We start from the raw sequence: 24525 nt of genomic DNA on the forward strand, positions 1-24525 counted from the left end.
CGCTCCATTCATTATCATTAGAGAGGAGCAGGCCCACTGGGGGTGGATCGGTGCTGGGGGGAGGGCAATGCTCCTAATGGTCTCCCCAGACTGTGGAGAAAATGACTAATCGCACAAGAACAGCGGTGAGGATGAAGAGGAGACAAACTATAAGAGACCCGCTGTAAGGGACCCACTATAAGTGACACACTATTAGAGACATCCCTTCCTCCTCAGCCTCTCCTGTGTAAGGGTATAAACCCACACACCGTATACGCAGCAAATACGCAGCAGATTTGATGCTGTGTTCAGTTATTTAGATCTAATCTGCTGCGTATTTGCTGCGTATCGCAGTAGTAAATACGCTGCATATACGGTGTGTGGGTTTGTACCCTAATAGTCACTTGGCAGCAGGTTAGACTCGTCTCACCTGCTGATAGTCTCACTTTAATGATCTTATTGGGGAGGAAATCTGTACACTGAGGACAATCTCCACACTGGAAGTTTCCCCTTCCCCTAGCCAATCAGGACAGGGGGTTGTTACTCCTGAATTTACTTGTGACCATAATATCTTTGACAATACATCCAAACAACAGGCACCTCGGCACTACACATCTCAGTACGTGCGTAGCGTGATCCGCCAATAGTCCACCCTTCGGATCCTATGGTACTCATCATCAAAAGTTCATAGTGACTTACTTCAAAACCATATGCGGCAAGGAATGAAAGATGAGGCACTTATTGATCCGTATCAAATTCGTAACTTTATTTCACCACTTGTTACATCAGGTGCTATGGACGCGGTCAGGTGAGTGAACGGTGAGGTGAGCCTGTTTCGTTGTCGCCTGTTCACTCACCTGACCGCGTCCATAGCACCTGATGTAACAAGTGGTGAAATAAAGTTACGAATTTGATACGGATCAATGAGTGCCTCATCTTTCATTCCTTGCCGCATATGGTTTTAAAATATCTTTGAGGTTCTGGCTTCACCTAAATGTCACCAGGTGTCTCACAAAGCATTGGGATCACTTTCTATAATGGTGCGTTTACACAGATTTATCTAACAGATCTTTGAAGCCAAAGCCAGAAACAGACTATAAACAGGGATCAGGTCATAAAGGAAAGACTGGGATATATCCTCTACAAATTCATTCCTGGCTTTGGCTTCCAAAATCTGTCAGATAAATCTCTGTGTAAACGCACCCTTAGGGTACAAACACACACACCGTATATGCAGCAGATTTGATGGTGAAGACTTGATGCCGTGTTCAGTTATTTAGATCTAATCTGCTGCGTATCTGCTGCGTATCTGAGCAGTAAATACGCTTTGTATACGGTGTGTGTGTTTGTACCCTAAGGCTAGGTTCACACTGCGTTTTCAGCATCCGTTTAACGGATCCGTTTTTTTTTAACGTCCAGAAAAATAGGGTCAGCAACGTTTTTTTGTCCGTTTTGGTCCGTCAAAACTGATCCGTTTTTTTTTTATAATGGAAGTCAATGGAAAAACGGATGCACACAAATGAATCCGTTTTTTGCAATCCGTTTTTCATGCGGTTTTTGCAAAAAACGGATGCGTTAAACGGATGCTGAAAACGCAGTGTGAACCTAGCCTAAGGAGACAATTTTTGCAAACAATTCGCCAAATCGTTTGAAACATAGAATTCAATTTAAAAGAGAACAGTAATCTAGGCTTAGTACTAGCAGGGTCTTTTTCTTTTTATGGAGCAGATCTAACCAGTTCTTGCTGACAGCCTTTTTGGAAGCATCTAACATATGTAAGCTCTCTGCTCTAAACCTGGCGTCAGTTCTCAAACACTGACTGTAAGGGACTGCTGACTCAGGACACTATTACACCAAAGACTTATTAGCTGTACTTGGCCGATTACTGTCCGATAATCGTTTGGTGTAATAGGTCAGGTTAAAAGGCAACGATCAGCTGACATGGAAAACTGAAAGACACGTTGAAAATTAAACATTCATTTAGGGCCCTATCACACTGAGCGATAATCGGCCAAGTCAGACTGATTATCGCTCCGTGTAACAGAGACAACGATCAGCCGATTTAACGCTCATTGGCTAATCGTTTCTTTAGACCCAGACCTAAAATCATTGGCCGACGGCTGACGTTTGCCCAAACAGTTAATACTTCACCTGTTCTCCCTCCTGGTCAATCGAGGGGGTAATATCCAGCGTTTGATATGGCCGTTAATCTTACAACAATATTTGCTTTTATGCACAATAAAATTAGCCGCAAGAGACCAAAGACGTTTATTCTCTGCAGTTTATTTTTCTGTATTGAGTCAGAAATTAAATCTATAAAAAAGTTTTATATGTAACAGCAATTAAAGAAATGATGAGTATCACATCGATAACTGTTACATTAGCGGAAATCAACATTCATAAATATTTATTTACCATATCTACAGAATAATCGGAAATAAAAAAAATAATTAACCACCAAAAAGTACACCGTCCCGCACAATTGCACTTTATTCTAGGGAGTTTTTTTTTTTGTTTTTTTTCAGCAGCACTATATGATTTCCTTTCTTATAAAAAGGGAAAAATCAACTTCTTATCTCAGGAAATTGGAAAGTTTAAACACAAGAGGGAAGAAGAAGCTGTAAAAATGAAACTAAAACTCGGCTCCAAAGTGACCGGTGCCGACTAAGTCGAAGCGATCACTTACAGGGTCAATAGACCGCCATATTAATACATCACAATATGTATATAAAAAAATAAAAATTAAAATCCCAGCCAAATCAAGACACTTAAAATTGGTGAATGATTTGAAATCCACCATAACTGCAGCTTACTGTCGGATCTTTGTGTCCGACACCCAGAAACATTCCGAATTACTAAGGAGCCTTGTATATTTTCAGACCATCTTGTCTGAATGGTTACACATTAAGGTTATGTTGCCACACAGGATTTCTGCTCAGTATTTTGCAACCAAACCACAGGACGGCTATGTTCCCACACTGTTGATGGATGGCCACTATTTAATGGTAAATAATTGCTGTTCTTTTAAAACAACGTCCGTTATCTGCTATTAAATGACGGCCTTCACCTCAATTTCAACAGTCTTTGAGCAGAGCCTTACTGTGTTTTCAATCCACTCCTGGTTTTGGTTGCAAAATACTGAGCAGAAATACTGTGTGTGAACATGGCCTAAAAGAACTCGGGTGGTGTAAACCTTGTAACTTCTGTCTCTACAACGTGTAAGAATTGTAGACAAAGTCATTGGCTGACAAGTCATTTAAAATACCCCGACCCTAAGCAGTGTACAGGATGTCCATTCTAAAAGTTTATGTACAGACCAATCAGAAGTGATGTTCCCCTTGTAAGACGATCATCCCAGAGAGAAGATTAATGACTATGAGAAGTTTGTTTCTATGCACAGACATGAGGGGCGCCAAGTGTTGCAGATCTGGTAACAGTCATGTGCTATATACACAACGTGGGGGGAGATCCATCAATCGCTGCTTTTTACCAAAGTTTCTTTTAGTTTCAATGTAAGACAAGTAAATGCTAACATCATAAAAAAGTTAGAACTTTAATTGCTTTGTAGATCCTTTCTACGTCAGATAGGCTTGCACCATATTGCCATAAAGAACAAGCCCCCTGACGAGAGCCCTGGGTTTAATATATACACATAGGCATAATACACACCAAAGGTTTGGGAGGGAGACCCCTCTCACCGCCCCATCCAGCATCACCACTGTACCACATGAATCCAGCATCTGATTGGTCCTCACACTCCGGTGTACAAAGATAGAAAATAAATGTACAATAGAAAAATGGGGTAAATAAGAAGTGGCTTTTTTGTCTTGAACTCTTCTCCGACTAATAATGATGCTGCGCTGTAAGCCGCCCAGAAGACTCCAAAGAGCTGAAAAAGACAAGCGCACTCATTTGTACTGGAATAAAACCCACAATTTAACACAAAGCAATTTAACAATTCAAAAGATAATGAGACGCTTCACAGAGAGACACTTCAGAGTGTAACAATGAGGAACAGAGTCACGCAGCTTCTCTCTCGTTCTTATGGTGACATCACACGGTATCTGAACATTGAAAGCTCAACTTACTAAAAGGTGATGGCGTTGTATAGATGTGGGGCATCGTTGGTGGTCAGCACCCCACACACAGAGTTTTTGCTTAAACCTCGTGATGACCACTAATATGATGGCGGCATATAGAGCAGGCTGAGGAGCTGATCTCACACTATACAGGGTGGGTGTCTGCTGTGTTACACCTGCCTACTACTACTACTTCAGTCTGATCCCCGGAGTTATACCCTGTGCATGCCGCAATCAATATTGAATGCAGAGAGTGACCCGACAGGTTCCTGACCTGTCAGGGGTCCGATCATCACCCCTGCAACAAAAATCGTGGGTGCCAATCGGAGGGCTATACTTCTGTGGCAGCCATGTGTCTCTGTTGATCGAGTCTGCCTCGACCAGACCTAAGTAACAGAGCACTGACCTAACTGATGCAGCGACGTAGCAATGATCAGTATAGATAATTTAATGGTTGTATATTATTATATTCCCCTTAGGGGAACTTAAAAAGTACAAGAAAAATCTTCCCTAATAAAATTTTGCATCACCCCTCCCCCTTTTTAAATAAAAACATACAACATGTTTGATATCACCGTCTGCAGAATTGTCAGAATGATTAAAATAAACCATTATTGATCCCGCACGGTGATTGACATAAATAAAAAAAGCATTTGTCACTGAGTGATCGGTCCCGATCGCATGTGCCGACAGGTGGGGGTAAGCTTCTTACCTCAGTGCTGTTGGATCGGCGATCTGTGTATAGTCTGCTCTCAGACAGGCTCTATGCACAGATCGCCGATAACACTGATCTATGTCATAGCATAGATCAGTACATGCAATCTAATAATTGTATAATTTACAGTGAAAACAAGTGGGAGAAAAAAGGGTAGTAAAAAAAAGTTTTTTAAAGTATTAAAAAAAAAAAAAAAACCTTATAAACCCCCTCCCAATAAAAGTTTAATATACCCTCTTGTCCATTATAAAAATAAAAATATTTAAAAAAATAAAACAAACATATTATATATTGTGGCGTGTGGAATTGTCCGATCTATTAAGATATTACATTATTGTTACTGCGCGGTGAACGCCAAAAACAAAAAAAAAAAAATTTCTGAAAAAAAATTAATAAAAAGCGATCAAAATTTTTCTGTTACACCAATATGATATTATTAAAAAGTAGAGATCATGGCACAAAACATGACCCCAACCAGCCCTGTAGGTGGAAAAATAAAAGCGCTATGGCTCTTAGAAGACAGGGAGGAACATGCATTAATGCATTAATTTGACCCGGACTTTTGTGCATCAAAGGGCTCTGTCTAGAAGGGGTTAAAGGGGTATTCCCCTCAGGAGCAAAAAAAATGTAATGCTAAATAACCTTGCCAGTCATACTCACCACCTTCTTCTGAGTAATTTGAGCCGTCTCACGCCTCTCTGTGTGCAGCCGTTCTTGTTTTTGAACTTTTCTCTGAATAGTAGTGTACAGCTAACATGGCACTGCCCTGGAAACTACATTTCCTATCATGCATTGCAGTGCAGTCATTGGTCCACATGTGTACCGCCCCCAGCTCACATGCAGCATATTGGAAAGTAAACAGAGGATCTTCACAATAGTAAAAGAAAACCCTATCCTGCACAACCCCAGCATTGGCAGCAGCATCTTCTTTTAGCAGCCCCCCATCCTGGACAAATGTTATCAGTTGGCATCATCTCCTCCCAGCCGCCGGCCCCTCACTGTATGCTGGTCTCCTCTGATCAGCATCCCCCCCCCCCACACACACACACACAGACAAGTGTCCAGCAGCCCCTCACTGTGCTGGCTCTCCCCTCATCACCCTCCATGCCGACACTTGTCTGTGTGAGGGAGGGGCTGCACGGAGGGTGATGAGAGGAGAGCCAGCACTGTGAGGGGCTGCTGGACACTTGTCTGTGTGAGGGAGGGGCTGCACGGAGGGTGCTGAGAGGAGAGCCAGCACTGTGAGGGGCTGCTGGACACTTGTCTGTGTGAGGGAGGGGCTGCACGGAGGGTGATGAGAGGAGAGCCAGCACTGTGAGGGGCTGCTGGACACTTGTCTGTGTGAGGGAGGGGCTGCACGGAGGGTGATGAGAGGAGAGCCAGCACTGTGAGGGCTGCTGGACACTTGTCTGTGTGAGGGAGGGGCTGCACGGAGGGTGATGAGAGGAGAGCCAGCACTGTGAGGGGCTGCTGGACACTTGTCTGTGTGAGGGAGGGGCTGCACGGAGGGTGATGAGAGGAGAGCCAGCACTGTGAGGGGCTGCTGGACACTTGTCTATGTGAGGGAGGGGCTGCACGGAGGGTGATGAGAGGAGAGCCAGCACTGTGAGGGGCTGCTGGACACTTGTCTGTGTGAGGGAGGGGCTGCACGGAGGGTGATGAGAGGAGAGCCAGCACTGTGAGGGGCTGCTGGACACTTGTCTGTGTGAGGGAGGGGGAGGGCCATGTTGCGGTGGGCCAGGGGAAGATGGTGTCGGCTGATACATGTGTGACGGGGGCTGAGGGACAGGGCTGTGATGCTCAATGGGAGAAAGCTGAATCTTCTCAGATGCTGTTGAAGAGGTTTCAGAGGTCACATGATCATTCTGTGGCTTCCTATTGGCTGGGTTAGCTCTCATTGGTTTGCTGCCCTGCCCATGCATCACGTGTCCCCGTCTCGGCCGGAGGGAGTAAAAGAAGAAGAGCGGTGTCGGAGTGGATCTGGAGAGGAGCTGATTGCGTCAACTGAGAGGAAGAAACAGCTTGGCAAGTGGAGGAACGGTGCAAAAACGGAAATAGAAGCATATTACACAATGCTGGTAAGTATGCTTCTAGATTTAACTAGCTAATAAAAGTTTTGAGGGGAATACCCCTTTAAAATGCTGCTTGTGTTTAAATTTTAGCAAACACAACTTTTTGGGCAGATTTATGTCTTGACATGTTTGATGGGTCACAGCTTTTTTTTTATATTTAGAGTAACATGTCAGGGTCAGTAGAGGTCTGTGTGCTCAGAAACCCATCGGCTGCTAAAATCAAAGAGTAAAAGCACTGGGCTACATACTGTCCAGACCAGAGGATACAGTGCCCAGGCTCAGAGAACATCTATAATACTGTCCACTAGGTGTGGGGGATGGAAAACTACAAAAAAAGAAGAAGGATGTGCTTGGCTTTTCCTTTCCAGCCATCTTACCTTGATTACTGTAGAGACAATTTCAAAGGATCCAACAACTATAAGTGCAGGGACAATAACAATTAACGGAAGTAAGGAGTATCCTATAACCCCAAGCACCTGTCCATAAGACACCTAGAGAGACAAGAAAGATGGCATGAATGGAGACCAGAGCGTAGGCCATTGCTCACACCAAACTCTGCAAATGATATTACAACTTGCATCTATTCAAATCAAAGCAACAATGACATTAATATGGTGCGGAAATAAGAAATAGAATCATTAGGAATAATAACATATGCAGATCCTACATGTATACAGCAACTATACCCAACCAATGTATGATCATGTGACATAGATGCATATATATAGAATCTACCCCTCAGCCATCCCCTCCTTGGTTGAACTTGATGGACATGTCTTTTTTCAGCCGTACTAACTAAACAACTATATATCTATGTGAAACATTCATCTTCTTTGATGGAGAGAAGGGAAAGACCACTGACTCAGCTCCCCATAATGTAAGACATATAGTGGCACAGAAACATAAGAATGGACTCACTTCACCACCGAGGACTCGTGCCAGTAGGAAGATGGTAAGCGATCCAAATATCCAGATTGTAATGATCCAGGACACAACCTACACAATAAATACATATATAGATTTGTATACAGCCTGGGAGTCTGGAAAAACATTTTACCAAATTAAAAAAAGCAGTTCCCCAAAAAACATTATTGCCCCCCCCCACCAGGTGCTGGCACATATACTCATCGCAGCTGATCGGTGTCCCGCGACGCTGTTCAAATCTGGCGCACGCTCACTTCCACTGTGACTCCTCTTCTCTGTCCTGTGATTGTATGCCGGAACCCACACGCTTCCATAGAGAATGCATTTAAGCGCGTTGGTTCCAGCATAAAATGACAGAAGACAGAAGAGGAGTCACAGCAGAGGTGGAAGTGAGCGTGGGCCGGAGTATATGTGCCAGTGCCTACCTATATTTTTACATCTAACTGCACGGAACGCTGGACAGCCCCCAACACATCAGCTCCCATTCACACAGGGGTTATACCAGGGAGAAGCTCGAGTGTACACCCAAACCTAACCCAACTACAGGTCAGAAAAGGACAAGCAGACTTAAAGGGAATGTGTCGCAAAAGTAAAATTTTGCTAATTTATATGTATTTTTAATTTTTTTTACATATAAGGAAATATGAAAAATTAAAGGACAAGTGCCATGAAAAACTTTTTCCCAGTAATTGAAGCACATTACAAAGTTATATAACTCTGTAATGTGCTTCACCTTTTTCCCCCCTCCATCCCCCACCAGGAAGTGTCCTGACTCACACAGACCTGATTACTGTGGTCACCGTCACCAGGCAGCTCCTTCTTGTGAGGATGAGTCATCAGCAGGAGGGCTGCTCTAGCTCCTGTTACACCAGACTCCCCCTCCTTGTCAGGTGACTCTGCTTGCTCAGCTTATCTTCTCTAGTGACATGACTCCTTCACTGAGTCCACAGCAGCAGGAGAGAGGGTATGAGGGGAGGGGGGAGAGAGGGTATGAGGGGAGGGGGAGAGAGGGTATGAGGGGAGGGGGAGAGAGGGTATGAGGGGAGGGGGGAGCTGCCTATGTGCCGGAGTCAGTCTGAGGGAAGATAAGCAAGTGAGATGTGACAAGTGATGGCTTGCAGTTGTTCAGCCAATGGGAGCTGAGCAAGCCTGTCACCTGACAAGGCAGGGGAGGGGGGAGGCTGGTGTAACAGGAGAAGGAGCTGAGAGAAGAGCTTGGTGACAGTGACGACAGTAATCAGGTCTGTGTGAGTCAGGACACTTCCTGGTGGGGGGTGGAGGGGGGAAAAGACAGGGAAGGGAGGCAGATAGGTGATTGAAGCACATTACACAGTTATATAACTTTGTAATGTGCTTCAATTACTGGGAAAAAGGTTTTCATGGCACTTGTCCTTTAATGATCTAGTTTTTCATATTTCCCAGTGATGGCCACTAGGGGAGCTCCAGCAGGAAACTGCTGGTAAAAATAACCTGAAATCCGGCTGCTGAAAAAAAGAGGCGGTCCCTGCTCAACTTCCGTGACATCATCACCTCCCTCCTCTTTTCACAAGGGAATAAAGAGGGGAAAGGTGCTATTATGTGTACTGTTGGGCAGCGCCATTTTGTTGTTGTCTGCACAGCAGTACACATACAAGCAGCATGTCCCTAGCCGATAATACACCTCAACCTGCTGCAGAACCACATACAGCGTGCCTGCTTACACTCACCTCCCGCACTTCTCACTGCCCATCCCCCGCATGCACATTAGTATTGTTATACAGACAGCTTATTCCTGTACACTTGGGAGAAGCAAATGTGCAGCAGTAGTGAAACCCTTTGCTATGATTAGCCGGCTGCATTTAAGCTCCGCTCCAGGTGTCTGGAGAATCTGGGTACAGCTCTGGGGAACTTCTCCAAGGACTGTATCCAGCTTTTCCAAACACCCGGAGTGGAGCTCAAATGCAGCCGGCCGACGGTCGAGCATAGCGAAGCATTTCCCTACTGCTGCACATTTGCTTATCCTTAATGCACTCTCATCCAGGCAGCTCGCACCGGCACTCTCATCCAGGCAGCTCGCACAGGCACTCTCATCCAGGCAGCTCGCACATGCACTCTCATCCAGGCAGCTCGCACAGGCACTCTCATACAGACAGATCATACAGGCAACTCATACATGCACTCTCATACAGACAGATCATACAGGCAACTCATACATGCACTCTCATACAGACAGATCATACAGGCAACTCATACATGCACTCTCATACAGACAGATCATACAGGCAACTCATACATGCACTCTCATACAGACAGATCGTACATGCACTCTCATACAGACAGATCGTACATGCACTCTCATACAGACAGATCGTACATGCACTCTCATAAAGGCAGATCATACAGGCAACTCATACATGCACTCTCATAAAGGCAGATCATACATGCACTCATACAGGCAGCTCATACAGATGGGCTATTCTCCTGGCAGCTGCTCCTGATGCTCCACCACTACCCTTGGACCTGCCACTCTGTCCTCTGAAGCAGGATCAGCGGCTGTTTAAAAAATTGGCAATTGCCACCATTCACTGCTCTTGCGCACATGACCACAGACCCAAGACCCTGCACACTCCCGCACCCTGAACATTTGCTGACCCTGACTCACCTGCTGGGTGCCAATAGCTGCTGCTGAACCTCATACTACATCTCAGCTCCTGCAGAACCTCATAGTACATCTCCTGCAGAACCTCATCATACACCTCAACTGCTGCAGAACCTCATACTACACCTCAGCTGCTGCAGAACCTCATACTACATCTCAGCTGCTGCAGAACATCACTTGCGGCTTGATGGGCTCCCAGTTATATCCAGTTGAAGGGGTGTAGCTATGCCTGTGTTGGCAATTACCCACCCCTGATAGTGTCCTGCTCTCCCACCCACCCCCTGGTAGTGTCCTGCTCTCCCACCCACCCCCTGGTAGTGTCCTGCTCTCCCACCCACCCCCTGGTAGTGTCCTGCTCTCCCACCCACCCCCTGGTAGTGTCCTGCTCTCCCACCCACCCCCTGGTAGTGTCCTGCTCTCCCACCCACCCCCTGGTAGTGTCCTGCTCTCCCACCCACCCCCTGGTAGTGTCCTGCTCTCCCACCCACCCCCTGGTAGTGTCCTGCTCTCCCACCCACCCCCTGGTAGTGTCCTGCTCTCCCACCCACCCCCTGGTAGTGTCCTGCTCTCCCACCCACCCCCTGGTAGTGTCCTGCTCTCCCACCCACCCCCTGGTAGTGTCCTGCTCTCCCACCCACCCCCTGGTAGTGTCCTGCTCTCCCACCCACCCCCTGGTAGTGTCCTGCTCTCACATCCACCCCCTGGTAGTGTCCTGCTCTCCCACCCACCCCTGGTAGTGTCCTGCTCTCCCACCCACCCCCTGGTAGTGTCCTGCTCTCACATCCACCCCTGGTAGTGTCCTGCAGACAAGCTGTACAGACAGGGTTAAACATCAAGCATTCCTTCTGACCTCCGTACTGAGTCCCGTCCTGTGAGGAGCAGTGAGAACACAGGTCGGGGGTTATCACTGCAGGAGCCGGAGATGTAACTTCTGCCCTGTCTGTACGGCAAGTGTTACCAGCAGAACATTACACTTATCACTCCTGCAGTGATGACCTCCGACCTCTGTTCTGGCTGTGAGCTAGTAGGAAAATGTGCGGGACGGGACCCAGAGCGGGAAAAAGATATGTGGTGTGTAACCGTCTCTGTGACGCTCAGAAATAGTCAGCCCCAGTGTGCCTGCTCTTCTATCATGTATGAGGGCTCACACAGATGTCACTGTCCTGCGGCTTGGGCTCCAGCGTCCTCCTCCCCCCTGCTGTCCGTCTGTCTGTCCTCCTGCCCCAGTAGTGAGGGAGCTGCGGGCGCTGCTAGGCAGAGGAGTGTGCACGGCTCCGGGCTGCAGCCTCCCCGCCCCTCAGTGAGAAACTTTCCTGAGACCAGCGCTCTGCAGAGCCAGGAGCAGGGAGGACGGCAGGGCTCAGCCCAACTGCTGCCCACACTCTCCGCAGTCACCTCTGGCAGGTCGGTTACTAGATCGGGTAGTAGCTGCTGCTCAAATCAGTGCCCGGCTTCTAAAAAAATGGCACCTACACCCTCCCACATTGGAATTAGGCTGTGTACTGCACACGAGCAGTACACAGTGTCGGAGGTGCATTGTAAGTGAAACAGATAGACTCCGTCGGTTCACTTCAATGCTTTAGAGGTGCCGTATAGTGTCTGTGTGTGTGTGTCGTGAAATGACGTCACACACAGACACTATAAACATGGCAGCCCCCTGTGCAGGCATCACACTGTTTTAAAATAGTGATGCCACATGCAAAAATAAAAATAAAGTTAATTGATACACTTATTTTGCGAAGTTACATTTAATAATAAAATAAAATAAAAAATGTGACACATTCCCTTTAACAGTTAACCCCTTGACTGCCCATACATCTTCAGAAGGGCCCAAATCTATAGCAGGAGAAGTTTCTATGGTGATTGTACTCGCAGACTGGAGAACTTCTAATAAAATTAAATTACAAATCTATATAACTTTCTGACACCAATTCTCTGGAGTATCTTTTTAAGGATGTGTTTGTTTTTTTTATAAATATAGCACCTTATGTTCCCTTCTTCAAAGAAAGGAGGGGGGAGGGTGAAATATGGGGTGAGAGCAATGTGAAAACTAACATTAAGCTGGTAAGAAACACTACATAACTGGGATAATAATGAAGAGCGTACAAACAATACAAACTGCTAAAGGCTACATATAGCCCTCCATACTCTCATAGGGGAAAATCTAATGATTTTTAGAACAATAATCGTCCAGTGTAATAGGGCCCTCAGTGTCCGTCAGAAGCGTCACACCCCTCTGGCAGCAGCCGATCCCCCTGAACCTACTTGTCAGTTCCTTATAGCTGTATCTATTCTTTATTGTATATGAAGACATAATACTTACCCTGAATTGTCCATACAGGGAGATCATTGAAAAGAAGAGAACAACAGCAAGCGGCCCCCAGAAGTCGGGGTTGTCTCGTACTACTTGTCTGTTGAATCCGAGGGACGGCATTGGCATAAGAACACAGCGTATTTTATAGTAAATATCTTTGAGGTCTATGTCCAGCTCCTCCCTGCAAAACAGAAAATAAAAACCATAAACGTGTCAGCCGCGGTGCCGGTCACTGGGTGGGCAGACACACACTAACGCAGGTCACACTCTTGTAAAGCATTTTACCTGCTGAGGAGCTAGAGAGTTCTGCTTTGGGTACAGTACAGGTTATAGCGGTATAATAGACATAGCGGATCCAACACAATTACAACCTACAAAGACTTACAAGAGGGGCTTATTATCTTCCGGGTCATTCTCCTCGACTTCTAGCAACCACCCGTATCCTCTCTGTCGAAGAAACGTTGTGGCCGTCGATTCTCTTGTAAAATCTCCACCAAGGTTTAACTTCACATCCGGAGCAGCGATGGAGCCACTGAGGTCTATGGAGAATGAAGAGAAGACAAAAAGAGATTAAAGAAAGAGGCAAAAAAAAAAAACACACACACACAAAAACATGCAAACACAATGATATCAGATAAAATGTTTTACATATTGGTGTTTCTGCATAATAAAAACAGGTTTCATGGAAAATGTAAGAGCCTATGGGGACACTTTACTTCTTTTGTCGGGAGTGGCTGTAATTGTTACACTTTTGGGGTACCACATCATTTATCATACATATTTATTGATTAGCATTTATAATTTTTGTGGGGGGGGGGGGGGGGGGAATCACAGGGAATCATTAGGAAAATCACATCTGCAATCGTGTTTCAACTTAACCAGGCCGTTTTGTTATGTTGCTTACCTTGATTAACCCTTTTTTTAGTCCAGGTTAAACAAGGTGCGTGGTTCTATAGGGCTTCTCAGTCTGCATGCCCTTTCATGCATACCCTGCCGTTACAGATTGGGCCCTCGACCACTAAGATAGAGCTCTAAAAGCCCAGGGGTATTCCTCCTGCATGCAAAAGCCAAGTTATAAATCCCAGCCCTTGCTTGCGATGGAAGCAGGAAATATGGGCAAGCAAAATGATATTCGCACAGGTGTGCATTGGAGTAAAAAACAAACAAAAAAACCACACTACACTAACCAAGAGTCTGACATTCTAAGGTGACCCAAAGGATGTGACATGATCACGTACATTGGACACCGCAGCCGTTGGTCCCGCATCACTATTACATGTAGTAATGCACGGTCAGTGCCCGATGATTTTAGGTCATGACCTAAAGACACGATCAAGCGATGATCAATGTCATCAGCTGATCGTTGTCTTTACTACACGGAATGAGGATCTGACAAATCAGTCTGATTCAGCAGATCATTGCTCCATGTTATAGGGCCCTAAGTGCGCTCTTCTTGCATGTCCATGTGCTAGTAACTGGCAGCAGCAGCATGCGCACAATGTAAACATCTGAGCACCCTCAGAGGTCTTGTGGACCCCACAACTTTATTGAGCTGCATTTGATGGGGACCGACACAGTATTAGGCTATGTTCACACGTCATAAGAGTCTCTGAAAAGATCATCACTGCAGTACCGGACAGATGATCTTTATGGCCGCAGAGTTCTGATGCAGGCGCATCTGTGCACCACCGCATCAGAACGCCCCACAGCCGGATCCGCTCGCTCCATAGTGAGCACTGACAGGATTTCCTGCGGCCGCTAAAAACTGACATGTCAGTGGTTTGCGGCTCCGCTAGGGATCCCGGCTGGAGCGTATACTATGTGTATCTATATATGTGCTATGTGTATACACTCTGGCCGGGATCCCATAGAAGCAAAGGTTAAATATATTCTTGTAATAATCACGGCAGTTGTACAACGGCCGTGGTTTTATGAAAATATACATTGTGTGAACATAGCCTTAGGCAGGATGTTTTGTTGTTATGGCTGATCAGTGTATATAGCCTTCTAATATGTATACACTATGCAGACCAGTCCTCTCTGCTTCTGTACCCGTCTATTACTCAGTTACCTGATGTTTACTGCTTGTTTATGTTGTTTGCTCATACGTTACATATTTATACGCTCTCCCCCCCCACCCCCCCACCCCCCAGGGTCCGGGAAGGTAATGGTGTCATAAAATACCTGCCCAGAGTGACTAAGCTGTGTGCGGCAGGTCAGGCTGCGTTATAATGACAGCTGCCCTCCCCGGGGTGCCCTGCTGCCTCCCTGCAGCTGCCCTCCCCGGGGTGCCCTGCTGCCTCCCTGCAGCTGCCCTCCCCGGGGTGACCTGCTGCCTCCCTGCAGCTGCCCTCCCCGGGGTGCCCCGCTGCCTCCCTGCAGCTGCCCTCCTCGGGGTGCCCCGCTGCCTCCCTGCAGCTGCCCTCCCCGGGGTGCCCCGCTGCCTCCCTGCAGCTGCCCTCCCCGGGGTGCCCTGCTGCCTCCCTGCAGCTGCCCTCCTCGGGGTGCCCTGCTGCCTCCCTGCAGCTGCCCTCCTCGGGGTGCCCTGCTGCCTCCCTGCAGCTGCCCGCCCCGGGGTGCCCTGCTGCCTCCCTGCAGCTGCCCTCCCCGGGGTTCCCTGCTGCCTCCCTGCAGCTGCCCGCTGAGAAGGCAGAGGTTACCCCAGGGAGTCATGCTCTGACATCTGTATACAAAGCCGACAACTATTAGGTCCTGTGGTCACAACACCGGGAAACACATACAAGGTGCTGCTTTGTTTCCTCTTAGGATTCCATGCCGCACTCGGCCGCTCAGCAGAGACAATCACTCTCCATATCCTGCACGGAGAAGGAGGTCTGAAGCGGTCGGCTCCCTCTGTAGCAGCGCACAGGCTCTGCTCCTGCTAAGGTCAATGGGAGCCAAGGCTGCAGTACACCAGGGCGGCCACTACACAGGGAACGGAGCCAACTGCTTCCTGCTTCATTCTCACCCTAGTGCAGCCATCAAACAGGATTTCATTTAGGCCGGGGTCACTATCAGCTTTTGCAGTCCGTTTAAAGGGGCAGTTCACAAAAAATATTTTCTGTCAAATCAACTGGAAAGTGACAGAGATTTGTACATTACTTCTATTAAAAAATCTCCAGTCTTCCAGTACTTATCAGCTGCTGTATGTCCTGCAGGAAGTAGTGTATTTTATTCGGGACATACAGCAGCTGATAAGTACTGGAATATTTGAGATTTTTTTTATATAAAAGTAAATTACAAATCTCAGGAACTTTCTGGCACTGGTTGATTTGAAAGAATCTTTTTGATGAATCCGGGTATCCTCGGTAACGCACCACGCCTGACGGAGTTACGGGGGACCTCCAATGTAACCCAATGGATGTTGTGAGCATTTCTGCCATCTGTTACCATGGATACCCGAACGTCTGGATTAGGAGTCGACGCTGCCGCTGGTCTGAAAGTATTTGTGCTGGCAGGTCACCTTTAAATGATTGACATCAGCGTGACCCCCAATATCTGTCAGTACTGGCAGGTATCGGCAGCAGAACACGGCCGGCCATCGCCAGGTATGAGGTGGTCTTAGCTGCCGGGTCTGCGCCATTCTTATATGACACCTGGTCACCATACATGTACAGCAGGTGGGTTTATACACAGTATAGCAGCCCGATCCAGTCTGTACACAGGCGCCCCATCTCTATGATCGGTGCGTGTATACAGAGCTTCCCAGGGCACCAGCCGAATATTACATGTATCACATGATTATATACGGGATACGGCTCAGGGTGGATGATATAACATGTAAGCGCCAACAGTCGGACACCAGGAAACTCAGACAAACAGAAACCATAACAGATCCGTCTCCTGACGTCAGTGGTGACAACAGCAGCACAGGGAGAAAACAGAGAGAACATTGTAGGGACAGAGGTCACGATGTGGTGGGGGCGGCCTGTGACATAGAGAGGGGGGGGGCGGCCTGTGACATAGAGAGGGGGGGGGGCGGCCTGTGACATAGAGAGGGGGGGGGGGGCGGCCTGTGACAGAGAGTGGGGGGGGCGGCCTGTGACATAGAGGGGGGGGCGGCCTGTGACAGAGGGGGGGGCGGCCGTAACAGAGAGTGGGGGCTGTGACAGAGAGTGGGGGCTGTGACAGAGAGTGGGGGCTGTGACAGAGAGTGGGGGCTGTGACAGAGGGGGGGGGGGCTGTGACAGAGGAGGGGGGCTGTGACAGAGGAGGGGGGCTGTGACAGAGGAGGGGGGCTGTGACAGAGGAGGGGGGCTGTGACAGAGGAGGGGGGCTGTGACAGAGGGGGGGGGGGCTGTGACAGAGGGGGGGGGGCTGTGACAGAGGGGGGGGGCTGTGACAGAGGAGGGGGGCTGTGACAGAGGAGGGGGGCTGTGACAGAGGAGGGGGGCTGTGACAGAGGAGGGGGGCTGTGACAGAGGAGGGGGGGGGGCGGCCTGTGACAGAGGAGGGGGGCTGTGACAGAGGAGGGGGGCTGTGACAGAGGAGGGGGGCTGTGACAGAGGAGGGGGGCTGTGACAGAGGAGGGGGGCTGTGACATAGAGGGGGCCTGTGACATAGAGGGGGCCTGTGACATAGAGGGGGCCTGTGACAGGAAGGGGGGGGCGCCTGTGGTGCCCCCCACCTCCTCCTCACAGTGACAGGGCAGTTTATGTCACACTCGGACACACACACGGACGCGTACGGTCCGTTGTTACACACACAGAGGCGTACAGTCCGTTGTTACACACACACACACACACACACACACAGCGGCGTACGGTCCGTTGTTACACACACACACACACAGCGGCGTACGGTCCGATGTTACACACACACACAGCGGCGTACGGTCCGTTGTTACACACACACACACACACACACAGCGGCGTACAGTCCGATGTTACACACACACACAGCGGCGTACGGTCCGTTGTTACACACACACACACACACACAGCGGCGTACAGTCCGTTGTTACACACACACACACACAGCAGCGTACAGTCCGTTGTTACACACACACACACACAGCGGCGTACGGTCCGTTGTTACACACACACACACACAGCGGCGTACGGTCCGTTGTTACACACACACACACAGCGGCGTACGGTCCGTTGTTACACACACAGCGGCGTACAGTCCGTTGTTACACACACAGCGGCGTACAGTCCGTTGTTACACACACACACACACAGCAGCGTACAGTCCGTTGTTACACACACACACACACAGCGGCGTACAGTCCGTTGTTACACACACACACAGCGGCGTACAGTCCGTTGTTACACAGCACACTATCCATCACACACAGCACACTATCCATCACACACAGCACACTATCCATCACACACAGCACACTATCCATCACACACAGCACACTATCCATCACACACAGCACACTATCCATCACACACAGCACACTATCCATCACACACAGCACACTATCCATCACACACAGCACACTATCCATCACACACAGCACACTATCCATCACACACAGCACACTATCCATCACACACAGCACACTATCCATCACACACAGCACACTATCCATCACACACAGCTGACTGTATACCCCGGGTCTCTATGTGACCTGCAGCCGGCAGTGTATGGCAGCCCCGGGGGGTTAGGGCAGGAGACCCCGCAGACCGGCCTCACCTTCCGCCTCGGTGGATGACACGAAGGTGAAGTCCCCCGGGTTGCTGCTGGGGTGCGGGGCAGGGCCCGGAGGCTGCATCCTTCTGCTGGGGGAGCTGACGGCGGTGACGTTTCAGGCCAGCACCACAGGCTCTACGTGGGGAGGTGAACGCCGTGACGTCACGCACATACCAGGACACCCGAGCCCCGCCTCCCGCTTTACGTCACCACGTGACAGACAACAACTTCGGGTCAGATCCAGTAGTAGATTGTACACACAGCTGCGGTCCGCCGCCGCCTGCCGCTCCGCCCTCCCAGCCACGCAGCAATAACAACCTGTACACAGCCTGACGGGGCTCACTGCTACTCTGCTCTTTGTGTTGTTAATAAAGCTTTTATGGTTCAAATAGTAAAAGAAAAATACAGGAAGTTCCTGTGCAATTCTGCTTGTGTACACAGTACCCGGATTACTGCGGTTTGCTGCTGAAGAGGTTGTTCACAAAAATTTTTTTGTTCAAATCAACTGGTTCCAGAAAGTTAAATAGATTTGTAGTTTACTTCTATAAAAAAAAATCTCCAGTCGTCCAGTACTTATCAGCTGCTGTATGTCCTGCAGGAATTTGTGTATCCTCTCCAATCCTCTCTGCTGTCCATATCAGGAACTGTCCAGAGCAGCAGCAAATCCCCATAGAAAACCTCTCCTGCTCTGGACAGTTCCTGACATGGACAGAGGTGGCAGCAGAGAGCACTGTGTCAGACTGGAAAGAATACGCCACACCCTGCAGGGCATACAGCAACTGATAAGTACTGGAAGACGAGAGAATACACCACTTTTTTGCAGGACATACAGCAGCTGATAAGTACTGGAATACTAGAGAACACACCACTTTTTGCAGGGCATACAGCAGCTGATAAGTACTGGAAGGCAGGAGATTTTTATATAGAAGTGACTTACAAATCTAGCTGAATTGAAAAAAATATTTTCTCCCTGGAGTAGGCCAATAATACTACACATGTACTGATAGGGTTTGCACTGGAAGGTATACAGAGCCAACCTGCTCCTCAGAGTTAGAGTTATACCTAAAGCTCAGTCCATGAGAACAAGGATGATTCTCACCTAACCACTATGACACATATCACCCCCGGGACACATATCACCTCCAGGACACATATCACAGCCAGGACACATATCACCCCCAGGACACATATCACCTCCAGGACACATATCACCTCCAGGACACATATCACCTCCAGGACACATATCACCCCCGGGACACATATCACCTCCAGGACACATATCACAGCCAGGACACATATCACCTCCAGGACACATATCACAGCCAGGACACATATCACCGCCAGGACACATATCACCTCCAGGACACATATCACAGCCAGGACACATATCACCTCCAGGACACATATCACAGCCAGGACACATATCACCGCCAGGACACATATCACCTCCAGGACACATATCACCCCCGGGACACATATCACCTCCAGGACACATATCACCTTCAGGACACATATCACCTCCAGGACACATATCACCTCCAGGACACATATCACCTCCAGGACACATATCACAGCCAGGACACATATCACCTCCAGGACACATATCACCTCCAGGACACATATCACCTCCAGGACACATATCACCTCCAGGACACATATCACAGCCAGGACACATATCACCTCCAGGACACATATCACCTCCAGGACACATATCACCTCCAGGACACATATCACAGCCAGGACACATATCACCGCCAGGACACATATCACCTCCAGGACACATATCACCTCCAGGACACATATCACCTCCAGGACACATATCACAGCCAGGACACCTATCCCCTCCAGGACACATATCACCTCAGGACACATATCACCTCCAGGCACCACATATCACAGCCAGGAAGCAACATATCACCTCCAGGACACATATCACCTCCAGGACACATATCACCTCCAGGACACATATCACAGCAGGACACATATCACCGCCAGGACACATATCACCTCCAGACACATATCACCTCCAGGACACATATCACAGCCAAGGACACATATCACCTCCAGGACACATATCACACGCCAGACACATATCACCGCAGGCCAGGACACATATCACCTCCAGGACACATATCACCTCCAGGACACATATCACCTTCAGGACACATATCACCTCCAGGACACATATCACAGCCAGGACACATATCACCGCCAGGACACATATCACAGCCAGGACACATATCACAGCCAGGACACATATCACAGCCAGGACACATATCACAGCCAGGACACATATCACCTCCAGGACACATATCACCTCCAGGACACATATCACAGCCAGGACACATATCACCTCCAGGACACATATCACAGCCAGGACACATATCACCGCCAGGACACATATCACAGCCAGGACACATATCACCTCCAGGACACATATCACCTCCAGGACACATATCACCTCCAGGACACATATCACCTCCAGGACACATATCACAGCCAGGACACATATCACCGCCAGGACACATATCACCGCCAGGACACATATCACCTCCAGGACACATATCACAGCCAGGACACATATCACCTCCAGGACACATATCACCTCCAGGACACATATCACCTCCAGGACACATATCACCTCCAGGACACATATCACAGCCAGGACACATATCACAGCCAGGACACATATCACCTCCAGGACACATATCACCTCCAGGACACATATCACCTCCAGGACACATATCACAGCCAGGACACATATCACAGCCAGGACACATATCACAGCCAGGACACATATCACAGCCAGGACACATATCACAGCCAGGACACATATCACCTCCAGGACACATATCACCTCCAGGACACATATCACAGCCAGGACACATATCACCTCCAGGACACATATCACAGCCAGGACACATATCACCGCCAGGACCACATATCACAGCCAGGACACATAATCACCTCCAGGACACATATCACCTCCAGGACACATATCACCTCCAGGACACATATCACCTCCAGGACACATATCACAGCCAGGACACATATCACCGCCAGGACACATATCACCGCCAGGACACATATCACCTCCAGGACACATATCACAGCCAGGACACATATCACCTCCAGGACACATATCACAGCCAGGACACATATCACCGCCAGGACACATATCACAGCCAGGACACATATCACAGCCAGGACACATATCACATCCAGGACACATATCACCTCCAGGACACATATCACCTTCAGGACACATATCACCTCCAGGACACATATCACCGCCAGGACACATATCACCTCCAGGACACATATCACCTCCAGGACACATATCACAGCCAGGACACATATCTATCACAGCCAGAACACATATCACCTCCAGGACACATATCACAGCCAGGACACATATCACAGCCAGAACACATATCACCTCCAGGACACATATCACCCCCGGGACACATATCACCCCCGGGACACATATCACAGCCAGGACACATATCACCTCCAGGACACATATCACAGCCAGGACACATATCACAGCCAGGACACATATCACAGCCAGGACACATATCACCTCCAGGACACATATCACAGCCAGGACACATATCACCTCCAGGACACATATCACCTCCAGGACACATATCACAGCCAGGACACATATCACCTCCAGGACACATATCACCTCCAGGACACATATCACCTCCAGGACACATATCACCTCCAGGACACATATCACAGCCAGGACACATATCACAGCCAGAACACATATCACCTCCAGGACACATATCACAGCCAGGACACATATCACAGCCAGGACACATATCAACTCCAGGACACATATCACCTCCAGGACACATATCACCGCCAGGACACATATCACAGCCAGCACACATATCACAGCCAGGACACATATCACAGCCAGGACACATATCACCTCCAGGACACATATCACCGCCAGGACACATATCACCTCCAGGACACATATCACCTTCAGGACACATATCACCTCCAGGACACATATCACCCCCGGGACACATATCACCTCCAGGACACATATCACCTCCAAGACACATATCAAAGCCAGGACACATATCACCGCCAGGACACATATCACCTTCAGGACACATATCACCTCCAGGACACATATCACCTCCAGGACACATATCACAGCCAGGACACATATCACCTCCAGGACACATATCACAGCCAGGACACATATCACCTCCAGGACACATATCACAGCCAGGACACATATCACCGCCAGGACACATATCACAGCCAGGACACATATCACCTCCAGGACACATATCACAGCCAGGACACATATCACCGCCAGGACACATATCACAGCCAGGAAACATATCACAGCCAGGACACATATCACCTCCAGGACACATATCACAGCCAGGACACATATCACCTCCAGGACACATATCACAGCCAGGACACATATCACAGCCAGAACACATATCACCTCCAGGACACATATCACCTCCAGGACACATATCACCTTCAGGACACACATCACCTCCAGGACACATATCACCGCGAGGACACATATCACCTCCAGGACACATATCACAGCCAGGACACATATCACCTCCAGGACACATATCACAGCCAGGACACATATCACAGCCAGGACACATATCACCTCCAGGACACATATCACCTCCAGGACACATATCACCTCCAGGACACATATCACAGCCAGGACACATATCACAGCCAGAACACATATCACCTCCAGGACACATATCACAGCCAGGACACATATCACAGCCAGAACACATATCACCTCCAGGACACATATCACCCCCGGGACACATATCACCCCCGGGACACATATCACAGCCAGGACACATATCACCTCCAGGACACATATCACAGCCAGGACACATATCACAGCCAGGACACATATCACAGCCAGGACACATATCACCTCCAGGACACATATCACAGCCAGGACACATATCACAGCCAGAACACATATCACCTCCAGGACACATATCACAGCCAGGACACATATCACAGCCAGAACACATATCACCTCCAGGACACATATCACCCCCGGGACACATATCACCCCCGGGACACATATCACAGCCAGGACACATATCACCTCCAGGACACATATCACAGCCAGGACACATATCACAGCCAGGACACATATCACAGCCAGGACACATATCACCTCCAGGACACATATCACCTCCAGGACACATATCACAGCCAGGACACATATCACCTCCAGGACACATATCATCTCCAGGACACATATCACCTCCAGGACACATATCACCTCCAGGACACATATCACAGCCAGGACACATATCACAGCCAGAACACATATCACCTCCAGGACACATATCACAGCCAGGACACATATCAACTCCAGGACACATATCACCTCCAGGACACATATCACCGCCAGGACACATATCACAGCCAGGACACATATCACAGCCAGGACACATATCACAGCCAGGACACATATCACCTCCAGGACACATATCACCGCCAGGACACATATCACCTCCAGGACACATATCACCTTCAGGACACATATCACCTCCAGGACACATATCACCCCCGGGACACATATCACCTCCAGGACACATATCACCTCCAAGACACATATCAAAGCCAGGACACATATCACCGCCAGGACACATATCACCTTCAGGACACATATCACCTTCAGGACACATATCACCTCCAGGACACATATCACCTCCAGGACACATATCACCTCCAGGACACATATCACAGCCAGGACACATATCACCTCCAGGACACATATCACAGCCAGGACACATATCACCCCCGGGACACATATCACCTCCAGGACACATATCACAGCCAGGACACATATCACCTCCAGGACACATATCACAGCCAGGACACATATCACCTCCAGGACACATATCACAGCCAGGACACATATCACCGCCAGGACACATATCACAGCCAGGACACATATCACAGCCAGGACACATATCACCTCCAGGACACATATCACCTCCAGGACACATATCACCTTCAGGACACATATCACCTCCAGGACACATATCACCGCCAGGACACATATCACCTCCAGGACACATATCACCTCCAGGACACATATCACAGCCAGGACACATATCTATCAC

General features: G+C 48.7%; 1 protein-coding gene across 1 annotated transcript; it reads right to left on the minus strand.

The window, feature by feature from the left end:
• Window positions 1-3515: 3515 nt before the first annotated feature.
• YIPF4 (Yip1 domain family member 4) lies at window positions 3516-18540 on the minus strand. The gene is made up of 6 exons (XM_069955065.1): window positions 18368-18540; window positions 13107-13260; window positions 12731-12902; window positions 7764-7841; window positions 7223-7336; window positions 3516-3868 (listed from the first exon to the last, which is right to left on the minus strand). Exons 1-6 carry the CDS (start codon window positions 18444-18446, stop codon window positions 3731-3733), a joined length of 735 nt encoding a protein of 244 aa, XP_069811166.1. The 5' UTR covers window positions 18447-18540; the 3' UTR covers window positions 3516-3730.
• Window positions 18541-24525: the final 5985 nt, after the last annotated feature.

Source organism: Dendropsophus ebraccatus, chromosome 15 (assembly GCF_027789765.1).
Source record: "Dendropsophus ebraccatus isolate aDenEbr1 chromosome 15, aDenEbr1.pat, whole genome shotgun sequence".
NCBI lineage: Eukaryota > Metazoa > Chordata > Amphibia > Anura > Hylidae > Dendropsophus > Dendropsophus ebraccatus.

Coding starts and splice junctions, on each gene's coding strand:
- YIPF4 (XM_069955065.1), bottom strand. CDS start 18,446: ATGCAGCCTCCGGGCCCTGCCCCGCACCCCAGCAGCAACCCGGGGGAC. Junction 13,261..18,367: donor GTCATCCACCGAGGCGGAAG/GTGAGGCCGGTC, acceptor CATTCTCCATAG/ACCTCAGTGGCTCCATCGCT. Junction 12,903..13,106: donor GAAGATAATAAGCCCCTCTT/GTAAGTCTTTGT, acceptor TCTGTTTTGCAG/GGAGGAGCTGGACATAGACC.